This window comes from Apteryx mantelli, chromosome 2 (genome assembly GCF_036417845.1).
Source record: "Apteryx mantelli isolate bAptMan1 chromosome 2, bAptMan1.hap1, whole genome shotgun sequence".
NCBI classification, from domain to species: domain Eukaryota; kingdom Metazoa; phylum Chordata; class Aves; order Apterygiformes; family Apterygidae; genus Apteryx; species Apteryx mantelli.
The window spans coordinates 35803946-35819064 of record NC_089979.1 but is presented as its reverse complement, the minus strand read 5'-3'; the positions used below and the strand labels follow the sequence as shown (position 1 = coordinate 35819064).

General features: G+C 37.8%; 1 protein-coding gene across 1 annotated transcript; it reads left to right on the top strand.

The window, feature by feature from the left end:
- Nucleotides 1-394: 394 nt before the first annotated feature.
- On the top strand, nt 395-10075 carry LOC106494376 (short chain dehydrogenase/reductase family 16C member 5). The gene is given in 6 exon segments (XM_067290019.1): nt 395-485; nt 488-723; nt 5249-5380; nt 6830-6924; nt 9337-9459; nt 9982-10075. Coding segments are annotated over 6 exon segments (771 nt in total).
- Nucleotides 10076-15119: the final 5044 nt, after the last annotated feature.

The following is a 15119-nucleotide window of genomic DNA, read 5'->3' as shown; positions in this document are numbered from 1 at the left end:
ACCTTCCATTCTAAGCTTGATATCACCCCAGTGTTTTCAGTACTTTTCTGTTCAGCTAATATCAATTTGCTTTAAAAACGAAGGAGTCTATAGGCAGTGCCACATACATGTATAGAATCTGTTTTAAAAAACCTCGGTGGAAGCTGAGGACTGAAGTAGCAGGCATGTAGGATCTAGTAGAAGCTATTTTCTTTAACCCTACTAATAGGAAGCTGGCAGCTTTCATGAAACAAGTCTTTAATTATATTTTGTATTTGTGCAGAAGAGAGATGTAAATGAACTAGCTCTTTAAAAGTCAATCTCTTTTTTTAGTCTCAGTGTTTTGATGTTCCAGTAAAATATTGTATTTCTGGGTTTTTATAACTAGAAGAGCAGTCTTTGTGCCTGAAAAATCATGCTCAACTTCAGAAGCATCCTGAAGACACTACAGTTCCCAAAATTTTTCATTTTTTTGCTCTTTGAGGCTTTCATCTCATTCATATTTCCTTCATGCAAAAAAATTTTCCTGGGGAAGTAGTGCTTATTACTGGTGCTGCAAATGGGATTGGAAGGCAGATTGCCTTAAATTTTGCTCTTTGGGGAGCAACCTTGGTTCTCTGGGACATTGATGAAGAAGGTAACAAAGAGACAAGCAGATTAGCCCAAGAAAATGGAGCCAAAAGAGTGTTTGCCTACCAGTGTGACTGCAGTAATAGAGAAGAGGTCTATGAACAGGTAGAAAAGGTAAGACATGGCTTCTTGCTTCTGATTTGGCTTTTTGCTTCTGATTTTTACTTGCTTGTAATAGTCTATCCTGTTTGTTTTCTTGGGTTTTGGTGGGTTTTTTTTTTCAAAGATGAAATTTTAGTAACCATACTATTCAATAGAGAGAAATAATCATGTAGGGCATTTTTTCTCTTTTTGACACGTAACTTCTAGATGAAATTTAAACTATTTTTGCTATTAAATAATTAGGTTTAATCTGTTCTGTGGAGACTGATACATTTCAGTTCTTCATTGAAATAAAGTAACTTCTTTCAGATTAAGAGTATGGTAAATTATCTGGCAGAGGTTAGCTCCATATATTGGCTTGCTAGGCTTTAAAATTTCTGTAAGATACCAAGGAAAAAAAAAAGATCCATGGAAATTGTTGAGAGGATAGTTCCCTTTTCTTATCCATTTGTTTAGAAAATTGTAGTTCCATAAGGGTGATGTGGGGTATTATGGTTTCAAAAATGTGACCAGGAGCCAAACTTCATAATGATGCAACTTCATTTCATTTTTCAGTCAATCCAGCTGGAAGATGAAGTGGAAAAGAACTCCAATTTAAGTAAGACTCTTGTTGTGCTGACCTGTATTTTGTAAACTATTATATTTCTCTTCTATCATCAGAGTCCAACCTCTGGACTGTGTTCTAACGTTATTAATTTTTACCTGTCCTTAAATGGTCAGTGTACTACCTGAGAACAACTATGAGAATTTATAGTTACTCATTCTCCCATTCTGCCCAAGGATAAATTCTTCTTTTGTTAAATTCTCAGTATATGTACATATGTACATGATTCACAAGTCACATCTTTGACATTCTTTGTCTGAAGGCATATATCAGAGAAATTGGCTAAAATGTTTCCTCACACACAAATGTTGATAGATTGTTTTGGAATCGCCTGAAAAAATAAGTTAATTTTTTATGAGTTGTTAGGTGTGCTCTTTGTTTTGTGGTTGTTGCTTGTAATTTTAACTAAAACAGATTCATTCTTTCTGAACATGGATATGAAAGTTTGAAATAAATATATTCTATCAAGAAATGTTCCTGACAGGGAGTACTTCTAAAGAGTAGACTGGATTAGTAGTTTGGGATTGCAGTTCTCATGCTTGCAGTCAACAAGGTATTATTTTACTCTCACTTCTTAGCAGCATTTGGGACATAGCCAACTGAAATAAGTGGGAAAAAATTCCTGTTGGGGCCATTGGTGAGAGACTTTAAGAACCACAGGTAGTATCGTATTATTAGCTGGACCACGCAGACAAGGATATATATCATAATAGCATGCCTGTAAGCAGAGACAAGTAAGCTGCTGAATGTTCTGGCCTGCACTGACCCAATACACAATGCCCAAGGAGGACAATCTTTAACAATTATTTGGCTAGTACAGATCACATAACCTTTACAGTGTAAGTCACTGGCTACTACTCCATGCTATTTTAGCCTGTGAAAAGAATCCCAGTAATTTCAACATTCTTAATATCAGTTAATATTTCCCAGCCAAATAAAAAATCAAATCTGATCAGTACTTCAAATGTGACACCATCTTTATTTGGAGTGACACTATAAATCAAATGGCATATCTTCTGGGATCCTCTTCTTGCAAGACAAAATTACTTCAGAACTTACCAAGATCAAATCTCTTTAAAAAAAAATAACATTTTTAATTGGCACTATCTCCCTATTCTAATAAAGCTATTTATTTCTTGCAAAAACATGTACCAAAATTATTAGTTGAAGCTCAAACGTGCAAATTCTCTGTTGGACTTTTCTGTTGATGTTGAATGTTTGGAAATGATTTGTTTGTTCTTAGTTTAACAGAATCTCAAAATGTTTCTGTTGTGCACTCAAGTCATTCTCAATCTCCAAATGCATTAACTGATTCAGCCAAAAAAGGAATATTAAAGTCTCCAGCCTGCAGAATTTGCTCTGCCCTTATTAGCAGAAAGTATTCTGAATTATAAAGACTGACCTACAAGCAGAAACTTGAAGAGCTGTTTCATACTCATGAGTTGGTGTAAAGGTGTTAAAATATTAATTCTACCAATATCTTGCATGAATTGAATAGTCTTATAGGAATCTGAAAGTCTGAAAATTTTTGAGAGTAAGAACCCTTGAACAAAGGGCCTTCCTGTGCTCTTGGAAATATGTGCAAGTTTTTGATTGGTGATGTGAAAGGACTTGAGCTAGGACACAGAAGATAAAGCAATAACAGAAAAGGTCATTAAATTATTTGGTTTTACTTGGTATATTTGCTGCAGAGAAACTTAGATTTCCTATAATGGAAGCTTGCCTTCTAGGAAGCAAGTCAGGGCACTTAAGTTCCTAAGGAAGAGGTTTTAGAACAAACTGATGAAGTGAATAGTAACAAATTTTCAGGACCAAAGAGGGTTCACCTGGGAATTCTAAAGGAAGTCAAATATGGAACTGATGAACTATAAATGCATGGGTGACCTATTGCTGTAACAGGTTACCGTGTCCAAGGAACAAATAGTAGCAAATATGCCAATTTTAAAAAGAGCTTGAGAGGACACCAAGAAACTACAAACCTGTCATAGAGGAAATTGGCAGAAACTATAAAAAAGAACAGAATTAATAGACATCTGGAGAAATACTTAATGGAGAATAACCAGCTCGAAGTCACGTTTGCCACAGTTTTTTGGGGCAGTGAGTAAAAAGCGTGAATAAAGATGAATGGAGTAAAATGCTGCTGATTGGGAAGCTAAGTTGTCATGTGAAGAAAGGGAGGATCCTCATATGGATCAACCAAGCAGTTAAAAGGTGCAAGACAGGAGAGACTATGGATGTATTCCCCAAAGGAAGAGCTGGGTATTCCTGCCACACTCAATAGTGTCTAGATATGCATTCATTTGTGCAAGATGGAAAGGTGCTAGTATCTGAGCTCCGCTTGCCTATGACTGCCTGACACAGCTGGAAGAGCATCAAAACAATCTTCACCGAGCGCTGAGGCTCCCTGAGAAAGCCAAAGCAAGGTCAAGTGATGGGGCATCAGAACCAACCACCCATTTATGCACTATCACAGAATGGTTGAGGTTGGAAGGGACCTCTGGAGATCATCTAGTCCAACCCCCCTGCTAGACTGTGGGTTTTTATGCTTTTTGTAATCATTTTAAAATCTATGAGACACCAAGTAACTACTTGCCTCCAGTACAGAAATCTCTGCAGTGAGCCTGATTCCTAATGCTGTAAATAAATTTCGGCCATGTGCTTTAATCAAATCCAAAGCACAGAATAGAATCTCTTTATAACAAACCCGGGCAAAGTTAATGGTGATTTTGCCTTTCTCTCCAAGTGATGTCATCTGCATATTTCATGGTAAATGCATCTGTACCCAAAGCACCTGAATCACCCAGAGAGCTATGCTGGATCTTTGCCTGTTCCATATATTCATAAATGGTCTGGAAAAAGGGTGGAACAGGAATGTGACAGAGTTTGCAGGTAGTATTGTAGTAGTTTTAGTGCAATGAAGTTAAAGTTGCAAGTGTTGCCTGACACCATTTGCATTGTACTAGGCAATAAAACAACAGATTAAATTGAAGGTTTATAAATTCAAAATAGTGTATATAGCAAAAAAGTAGCCCAAACTATACCTGTATCATGACAGTCTCTAAATTGGAGACCGATGTTAGAGACACTTCAATTAGTTCAATGAAAGTATTTGTTCAGTATTGTTCAAAAAGGCAAATCAAATGTTAGAAACTATTAGGAAAGGAATCAAGAACAAAGCCAAAAACATCCTTATGCAAGTATAATTCTCCATAGTATGTTCAGATCTTCAGTACAGAAGAAAATTCTGCTCTCTATCATAAAATAACAATAAAAAAAAGGAACTAGAGGAGTTATAGAAAAAAGGCATTGAGAATTACCACAAATACGAAAAGCTTCCATATGTAGAGATTGAATAGACTGGGACTTTTTTACTTAAAAGAGAGGCACATGAAGCAGGATGTGGTACAGATAAATGAGTTCACAAGTATCATGGAGATGATAGCTAAGGAATAAATACAGTTTCTCACAATATGAGAACTAGGGGACAAAAAGCATTCAGGTGACAAAGTTAAAGAATGCTCACAGTGCACACTTATACCTAAAAAAATCTAAAGTATTCTAGAGTTCAGGAAGCAATTAGACAGATTCTTGGAGAAAAAAAATGATCACAGTGTATTAAACACAAAGATGTAGACAGAATATCTGGCTCAGGAAGTTCCTAAATTGCAGCATGTGAAAAGCTGAGGATTACACTGTATCAGTATAATCCTTGTCTTTTTTACTGCTCTCCATCACGAGAGGAGGGCTATGGGGCTAGATGGACCTTTGATCTGAAACAGTAAAACAGTTCTTACATACTTACGTTTCTGGTATAGATGTAAATGATTGCAAATATTTGTGTAAATGTAGATCATATCACTAAAGATTTCATAAACGAAGCACAAGAGGAAAGAATGCCTTCTAATACTTTCTGTTTATCCTTTTCTTATTCAGGTTAGAAAAGAAGTTGGGGATGTCAGTATTCTCATTAATAATGCAGGCATACTGCTTGGGAAAATATTCTGTGGCTTTCCAGACACCGATTTTGAAAAAACCTTAAGAGTTAGCTTCCTCTCTCAAGTCTGGGTAATGTATTTTTGCTCTCATGGATATCTGAGATGTACAGGCAACTATTTTAGTGTAAAAATCCTCAAATGGCACCCCCATGGGGCACCCAACTTCGAAGAAGGGTGGGAACAGCATTGAATGGGGGAAAAGAGGTTGTTTTAATCATCCTGGAATTGGAGACACACCAAATGGACAGTCTGCCCCACTATGTCTCACTCTGGCACTTCTCAGCACTGTTAACAAAATACTGCCTGGGCACTCTGGTAAATCCAAAGTCTTTGCGTAACTATATCATGAAACAGACTTTTTCTGTAACAACCATGGCTGAAGTTAGTGTGGAAATAATGGCATGTTACTTTTCTACTCCAGATGTTTGCTGACATTGGAGAGCTTTGTCTAATAGACTTGTAACATTCAGGGAGGCACAAACATGCTGCATATACTGGTGTCAGCCTTCACGTTATGAAGAGTGGGTTTTACCTCACTGACTTCTCCTCACTTAGGGTTGAGAGTTATCCTTGTGCTTGCATGCCTAATCAGTATCTCCTTAATGTATGCAGAGAATTAGTCTAAATAGTATATATTATCTTTGCCTAGTTTTCATACCTTTGAGGGAATTCTCTGTTATTTTGAGTCTCAGCTGACATTTAGGAGGTTTCCTTAAGAGGGATGGTTACTCTTGCCCCCACATTTGCTGCTTATATGCCTGAACGAGCAGCCTGAATCAGAGAGAAATGCAGCATTGCAACTCCCTTGCTAAGTGACCCCTCCTGCTGGAAAGTCATTAGAAATAGGGAACTGTTTCAGATAAAAGTTGTTCCAAATCCTTGAAGCAAAGGAGCTATGAGGCAGGTTCTTCAGGCAGGTCTGAAGACACATAGGGCTGGATGACAGGGACTGTTACAGTGGGCCCCAGTCAAAAAATTGTACTGGGCACGCACTTCCAGAAGCGAACAGGCATTGCAGCAGATCTCAGCTATTGAAAAAAGTTTGTAACTATTCTGTCTTTTTCTTCTCTTCCTCCTCATAAAATACCAGCATCTTCCACATATAATTAGTATCATGCACAGCGGTGGTTCAAGAGGCCACAGTTGTCAGTCAGTTTTAGGTTTATAACAAATAGGTTCTGTTGCCGGCTGAAGTCCCCTTGATGTGTTGACTTCTAGCTCCCTCTTGTGTATCAAATCTCTAGTAATAGAGGGCTCCAAATGTGAGGAATTATGAGGCAGAGAAAATAAAAACTTTGCTGCTTTTAATGAAACATGATTTTAGTGATGACAGATCTTCATATAGAAGGTTGTGGTTCTAAAGCTGTCTTTCTATCATAAATTCTTACAGAGCTGGAAGATGAGTTTGACTTCTTGTGTAATGAAGGTCTAGAAAGTGAATCAGTTTGTAAAACCTAATTTTGAATGCAACATTTTTAAGACATGTCTCATTTTAATGATATTTTATTATGTGTTTCAGACTTGCAAAGTCTTTCTCCCAGCCATGATTGCCTGCAATCATGGACACCTGGTTAGTGTAGCAAGTACAGCAGAATTCTTGGGAGTCTACAAAATGTCAGGTTAGTATCATCAGGCATATGTCAATAACTTTTCTTGGAGATTTCAGAAATGCTTCACTTAAGCAGTTTACGCCAACATATTGAGCACTCAGGAAGAGCCTGCAGATACAGAAGGTGGTGGTATATTGAAGAAGAGGATGGTGGTATGTTACCCAAACAGCACAGGGAGCTCAGTGAAGATTTTACTGGCTTCTCTGCAGCCTGTCTTATCCCCACAGGAGAAGGGCAGTACTCTTCTTACACAAGCAGCGAAAGTGAGCCTATGTACATGTTGTCCAACACTGCCTGTTACCTGTTTTTCTGCAGATGGATGTTCAGAGCCCTGAACCATATGTGGGTTATACGTGGAACTTTACATTTGGTTGGAGAACGGGTTTGGGGCTCAGGAGGTTTTTTGGCAGATTTTTCATTAAAATTAATTCAGATTAATTGTATTTTAAGCTATTTAACAGCTCCATATTCTCAGCTGCTTCTCTCAGAAGAGTTGGCTGCTACAGTCCTGATTATTTTATGTCTGCTACCCAGTCTCTCTTCAGCCAGTCTGACATTCTGATTGTATCTCTCAAGTTGCCCTATGAGAATGTAAACTTTGCTATAAGTATCTTTTGTCTCTTCTGCTGATTGATGGTGTTACTGGTTTTTGTTTTCCACCTATTATTATCAGGTTAGATTCTATACTGATTATAGACCAAGCCCAGCTTTCACCATTTAACCATAAATGCACATGAGAGCAAGCCTGCCAGTCCAAGCATTCAGACTTTTTACAAGTTAGCTAAGCATTTTTTGGTTGTATGGTTTCATCATCCACTACGGATAAAGCTCTAAAGAATAAAAGACTGTCTCTGATGACTGTTTTTGAAGCTAATCTTCTAGCAGAAGTGGATTTAGCTATATCTATTTTCACACATATTAAAAATAACTTAGTAAACTACATGTAAATTCCCACACTTAAATAAGGCTCTTACAGTTGCAAAATCATAGAATAATTTAGGTTGAGAGGAATCTCTGCAGGTCACTTGATCCAAACCTCCAGTAAAAGCAGGCCTAACCTAGATCAGGTTGCACAGGGCCTCATGCAGGCAAATTTTGATTATCTCCAAGGATAGGGATTTCACATGCTCATCTTGATGGCTCTCCACTGGATGTACTCCAGCATGCCAACGTTTTCCATGTACTGGGGAATCCGAAACTGGATGCAGTACTCCAGCTGCGGTCTCACATCTGGAATCAAACAATAAAAATCAGATAGGATTCAGTATACCTGTGCAAACAAAATGATACTGTAGTTGCAAAGCAGAACAGAAGGAAAGATAATAATGGGTTGAAGCAGCATTTATAAGTAGATTATTTAGACTTTACAACTAGAAATGGTTCCTACTGAAGTGTAAGCTGTGATGGGGTTTTATCTGTAAAAAATACTAGTCACTAGATATCTAGATACTACATATTCAGTCTCTAATTATTGTAAGTTTGGTTTGCTTTTTAATTCCGTATTTTTTGCCCTATTGGTGCACACAACTACCTCTCTTGACATAAGAAATCAAAACCCTCCATATGATCAATAACTAACATGCAACAGGGACTGCAGAGTAACCTTGCAACCAAGGAACGGTTAGGGATGGCACTGCAGTATTTAAGGCAAGCTTTTCTTATTTGTCAATAAAAGGGACACTGCTGTGGTTCTTTGCCCAAGATAATTTTGGCACTGTGATTACAGTCACGACTGTCAGGATACCTGTGGCCAACCCTCATTAACAGTGCTCTGATATTCATATTAGCAGGTACTGTATTTCTCTGAGTGAGCATAGCTGTGGTGTCAGTACCTGGTGGGTTACTGTACTGTTGCAGTGACGAAGGAGGCTGCAGGCACTGATTTAGCCATTGCAGCAGTGCAGTGCCATGATTTTGGTTTCTCTGTGCTCCGTTCCTGCTTCCACCACTCATCACTCTACAGCAGCTTAGACGATGCAGAGCCCAGCCTATCTCCTGTCAGACGGGCTGCAAACAAGCCAGCTCCTGGCTTATTTAGCTGTCACCCCAACACCTAGAGTAGAGAAAAGGGAGGTGCGCAGAGGGCTGAACTCTTATCCACAAAACAGCATTGAATGGTATACGCTGCAATTAGCTGGGAAGTTTTGAAAGCGACAGTCAGTGTGGGCACTAACTTCGTTAGGTTCTGGACAGGGCCTGCACACAAGTTTTTCATTAGCTGTTAAAATTCACATCACCAAAATTTTTTCAATTTATTTTGATGATAGGAGGAACAAATAAGATTGGAGACTTACTTTCAAGACTACTTGAGGGGAAGGAAGGAAGGAAATTCTTACAGGAAATAATTTCTGTGTTAGAATACATCTTAAAAGTAAAGTTGTATAATTTCATAAAGCTTTGTTTCTTGTTTTACCAGAAATGAACTTTTACTTCCCATTTATGATACAGAGTATGTAGCCAGCAAGATCATGGATGCAATTCAAAAGGAAAAGTTTTATCTAATTGTGCCTCTGACTTTACGCTTGCTTGCTTTCAAAATGTAAGAATGGGACTCTTGTCTGCTATCATTTCTTTCTTTCCTTTGTCATACACTTGCAAAATCAGCAGGAAAGTTTAGTAAAAAAGTTCATTCAGTTGGTATGCCTGCAGTCAAATCAGTTATATATTCTGAATTATGAAGAACCAGTGTTTTTAATTTTTAATAATTTAGGTGACCAGCATTCCTCTGGCAACTTCCATCTCTAATACTTTTCTTAATCTATACTCAGATACAGCATAATTTCAAGAATTTTTATGGGATGGTACACTCTGGCAATATACCTGGACTAGAACTCCCTGCTTTCACTAGCTGCCTCCACCACCGACCAGGCTCTTCGCAAAACTGCTTGAGCTGTCACTCAGTTTCCTCATTTGTAACATGGAAGTGTCAAATGCATTATTGCCAGACACTAGAAGTATTACACACATGCTATGAATTTACCATTTCTTAGGTTAGTAGAGTTCATTTTTCTTTAAAAAAAAAAAAAAAAAGACGAGGCTAACTCTGTGTTTGTCTCCTCAGTTTCATTCCTAGGAAAATGCTATTGCTCAGCCTATCTTACCTTAAGATCTCCAACAGCTTGGATAAACTCATTGGTCTGAAGAAAAAGGATTGAAATCAAAATGTTCTGAAGACCTCAAGTGCCATCTAATTTATTTTTTCTGAAAAAAAAAACCAGCTAAATTTTAGCTAAATCAATTTTTAATCTTTTTTTTTTTCAACAGAAGACTTGCTTCCTGTATAATATTTGACATTGGTCAGGATGCAATATAACTTTTAATAACTGTCTTTTAATCACTATTGTTTAGCCCCACCCTACTCTTTATTTCATGACTGCACACTGCTTAAATATTTAATTGAGCTCTCAATAAAAGTCTCAGTAAGATCAGGCAGGGATGTTTGTCTTCATTTCATAGGCTTGGAATTCTCGATTCCTGAGCAAAATTTCAAAACATAGAAACAATTCACTACTGTTCATGCAGAAAGAAAAAACACAGAGAGTTGAACCTACTTCACATTTTAGGCATTTTAGAAAGTCCAAACAATCTCCCTCTCAAGCTTTAGCAAAACATCACTATTTTCAGCAAAGAAACAAGTCAGATCTATTCTCAGCAGCCCCAGATAACTTTGGCTATTAGAAAGTGAAAGGCTTAAGTGAAAGGGAAAAAAAAAGAAATGAAGTGCACTTGCATACTGAGCAAGTTTCCAAGGCCCAACATACTGCACAGTTACTGCACACAGCCAGGGGAACTCTACAAATTTTGTAAAATACTGCCACACTACACAGAAGAGGCAGAGTTTAAAGCCAGCCTGTGTCAGTACCCGCTGCAGATCACTGCAGGGTGAGCACTGGTGATGTCCATGGTCACCTGCGTCTCTTCTCTGACTGCAGAGGCACCTCTGCTGCTCTGGAGCACCCTGCTGAAGGCGGGTAATTGCATCCTGGGGCTTGTGTCCCAGGTTAGGGCCTGAAGAAGGCATTCTGAATTGGACCAGCAAATTTCCCATAGTCTCCTTAAGTTTGAGAGTACTTTGAGGAATCTGTGCAAGATGTCTTTCGCAATTTTCTGAGTCGTTTTTGAAAAACCATTAACATTAAAAATTAACTATATACTCTGTTAAGTGACCAAGAAACAACTTTGCGTGGATTGTATTGCTGAGCAACACAAGATGCTAAAACTTCAAAGAGATAGCACACTTGTTAGTGTGAAACATGACTGTGCTGCAAATCAGAGGAAAAGGAATACAGGCAGGAGGAATACCTCATGAATCTTGGACAATTATGGGCTGCCTTTTGGTCAAAACTTCTTTTTTAATTTAGAGATAAGTTAGATTCCTGCTCCTTCAACTGTCTCTAAGAGAAATCAGAACAAAACAATACTTAAGGAAAAAAGTCCCTCAAAGAAGTCCTAGAATTAGAACACAAAAGCGTGTGCTAACATGAGACATTCATAACTTGCTTGATAAATAAAATAAATTTGCAGATCAAAACAGGAAATCTACAAAGTATAGTTTGAACAACTCCACACTGAGGAATTGAAAAAAAACTCAACTGGTCATTTATTGACTGGGTTTGTTAACATGTTTATATTGTATTTAATTAATCCCATACTTAAGAGCTTCCTTCCAACTATAAATGCCTATGAGAGTGCACACTCCAACTAATCACCTATTCTGTGAAATCTCAGTGTTTTCAAAGTGCACATCCATTCAGAAAATTCTTTACAGAGATTACCTTATATATATTACTAGGAAATTTGAGAGAAGGAGAAAACTATCTGAAATTTGTCTCTTTGGAAAACAAGCTTCATTGATTTATATTCTGAAAAACTCTATAGGTAGTTAGTAATTGAAATATTCTTTTCTTCTTACTAATGAGACAGAAATAAAGTAAAAATTGCTTCCTGAAAATAATGATCACCTTTTCTCAATTGAAAACATGTTGAATATTGGGCTTACCTTATTCCAGATGAATGCTGCAATTTGTCTCTGAATCTATAATTTTGTAAAGTGTGGTTACAGAAGACTATGCAAACATAGTCTCAAAACTTTAAAGGCTAAAACCTAAACACTAGATTTACTAACAATAGTCATTATTTAGCCATAGAGTTCTTCTGAAATGTTTTATTAAGTCATGAAGAACCACACAAACATGTAATTACCAATTAGCAGTACTTTAAAATTTCTGTTACCCTTATCGCACTTCAAGTCATTTGTCAAAAGGGGGTGTTTTTTTCTAAAACACATTTACAAATGTGGAAATGGTTTAAAATGTTTTTAAAGATACAAAACAAAAAGAAACAAACTCACTTTAAAGTCTCCTTTGTAAATCTAAGTGGTTAAGTCCAAAAAGAAAAATGAATATTTAGATAAATTGCCAAAATGGAAATCCTTGAAGACACAGAAGATAATATTCTTAAGATGATGGCCTCAAGCTTTATACCCTAGTTCAATATTCTGTCTTGCTTTCTATGCAATATTTGTTAACATGACCTCAAATTTCTACTGTTACTCCCACAATTCCACAAAACCAGTAAACGGTACCCCTGTGTAACATGCTTTTCCATTTTTCAGATTGAATGTGTGTTCTATTTTAGCTCTTCTTTCTGACCATTCACCAATCTAATTGCAATTTGCTCTCCCTTCACATCTTCACATGGAGTGTTTCAAAAAGTTACTCCTGTCTTCTTCCCTGTATCACCAACCTCCAGAACTTAATTGGCAGGCTTAGGAAAATTAGACAGCACATACCTGAAAGCTCCCAAGACACACTGATAAGCAAGGAAGGAACAAGAAAGACTGAGCAAGAAGATTAATTTGGCCCAAGAACATCTGCCAGTGAAACCAGTTAAAATGCAGAGTGGTGGCATGGAGCAGCATTAGGGCTCTGCTGTCCAGCCAATGGTGGGTCTCATCATTGGGTCTGAAACCTGCACAGCATCATGAAGGTTTGCTCCATCCTGCTGTGCCAGTGCCACTGCTCCATGCAAGGAGCCGGGGGGCCGTATTGTCTCTGCAGCCATTGCAACCACTTCCAGCTGCATGTCTAATAGCCATCAGGGTGAACATACCCGAGTGCAGGGGAGAGCCAGAAGTGTATTTGTCTTGCTCACCGATAGAGCTTATGCAACATTTAATACCTCATTTCATTGCTTGCACTGCAGAGCTGATGTGCAGGACTTACAAAGCAAGAGACATGCAATTCCAAACAGTTTCTTATTCCCTTTTGAAAGGAGGCTCCCATTTGAAGTAGTTAACCACTGCTGTCACTAAGCAAAGATTTGGTGGACTCTCCAGAATTAAAAATCTGATATGTCAAGATGAAATATTTGCAACCGAACAGAACATTGCAAGGGTTCAACAGGGTCTCTTTTTGTATTTTTTTTTCTCAGTTTCTTTAAGTGAAATATGCCAACCTTACCACAGACATTCATAGTTGTGAGTTTACCATCTATATACGTAGTAAGTGAGGGGATTAAGAATGATATAAAGGAAACTGCCTTATTTTCTTATTTCACCTGCTCTGCACAGTCACCCTACACAGCCTTATTGCTGCAGTCTCAGCCAAGGGCTCTTTGGCTCCATTTCTTCAGGTTAATCTGCTTGTCTCAAGAAGGAATTTGTAAGGCTTATGCTTTATAAATCTCACAGTGACCTGCTAGATCTTCTTATCGGCACCAGTATTAGTAACTTGTTCTTTTCCAGGAAAATACAGGAAAAGCATTTCATTGTATATTTGCACAGAAGGGAAGTGTGATGGATCATGTAACAGAATTCTAAAACTGTAAGCTAATACCTTTTTTATTAAAGTTCAGAAGATTCAATGACATACTGTTCCTGTTTTTTAATATAAAATTATCTTTTGTGTTTTAAAACTTCTGCTTAAGAAGAAACTCAGAGGTCCTACAGTTCTTGAGAAATGTATGTTTTCCTTATTTGAGGCTTTCATCCTATTCATATTTCCTCCACACAGAAAGAATGCTGCAGGGCAAATTTTATTACTGAAGCTGAAAATGAGACTGGAAGACAGTTTGTCATAAATTTTTCTTCTTTGGGAGCAATCCTGGTTCTCTGTGAAACTGATGAAGAAGAAACAAGCAGATTAGTCAGATTTGCTATGGAGTGAACCTACTTGGGTAACTGCAGCAATAGAGAGGTTATCTGTGCAATGCCAGATAAGTTATGGCTTCTTGCTCCTGTTTTATACCCATTGGTACAATATACCTTTTCAGAGCACATTTTCCTCCTTACAGAGTAAGCTGTAGAATCAAGTATCTTATAGAGAACATTAATCACATTCAAATTACAAGCATTTCGAGGAAGGAAAAGCTTGATTAATGTTGGGTCACCGCGTAACCTAACGAGAATCCTTAAATAAACCCTAGCAACAACCACATGCTACTTTCATTTCTCAGCAATTTCTGTAACTATTTCAGTGCACTGACTCTGACACTCCCCATGCTCCCTGCAAGTACACCTGAACAGCTAGGACAGTGCTCAGGGACACAGCACCCTGCGAATCCCAAACTCCCAGATCAGGAAAGAAGAGACACAGGCTCATTGTAGCAGCTTTTCCCTTTATGTCCACAGGCTGGAGGGCTCAATGCAGCTTATTTCCTGCCCCTCATGAAAGCTCTTTGTGGAGGAAGGGCATTTTAAAAGCATCTGCAGAAACCAATGGAAAAGTATGCAGGCCCAAATGTACAATACAATATACAGTAGACATCATGATGCTTGGAGTTCTTTCTTGGGTATACAGTGCACTGTCATAGCCAAGTCAGGATAACTATCCTTATTCCAGATGAATGCTGCAATTTGTCTCTGAATCTATAATTTTGTAAAGTGTATCCAAGATACTCAGCTCTAGTGAAGGTGGCATTGCCTGGAGATGGAGATGTACTGCATACATCCATCTAAATTTTTTAGTTCATCTTTTACTTGATAAATGTTTCCGCCCAATCAAATTCATTTTAAATTCCCTATAAATTGTCATTGCAGTATTGCATATTTGCTCAAATTTTTCATTTAAATACTTAAGCACATAACATCTTAGAGATACTGAGGTGTGACTTGCAGCACATAGGAACAACTGGACATTCCCAGAAATCCTGATATTTTGTTTTGCTTAATCTTCTGAACTGGCATTACCTATTAAATTA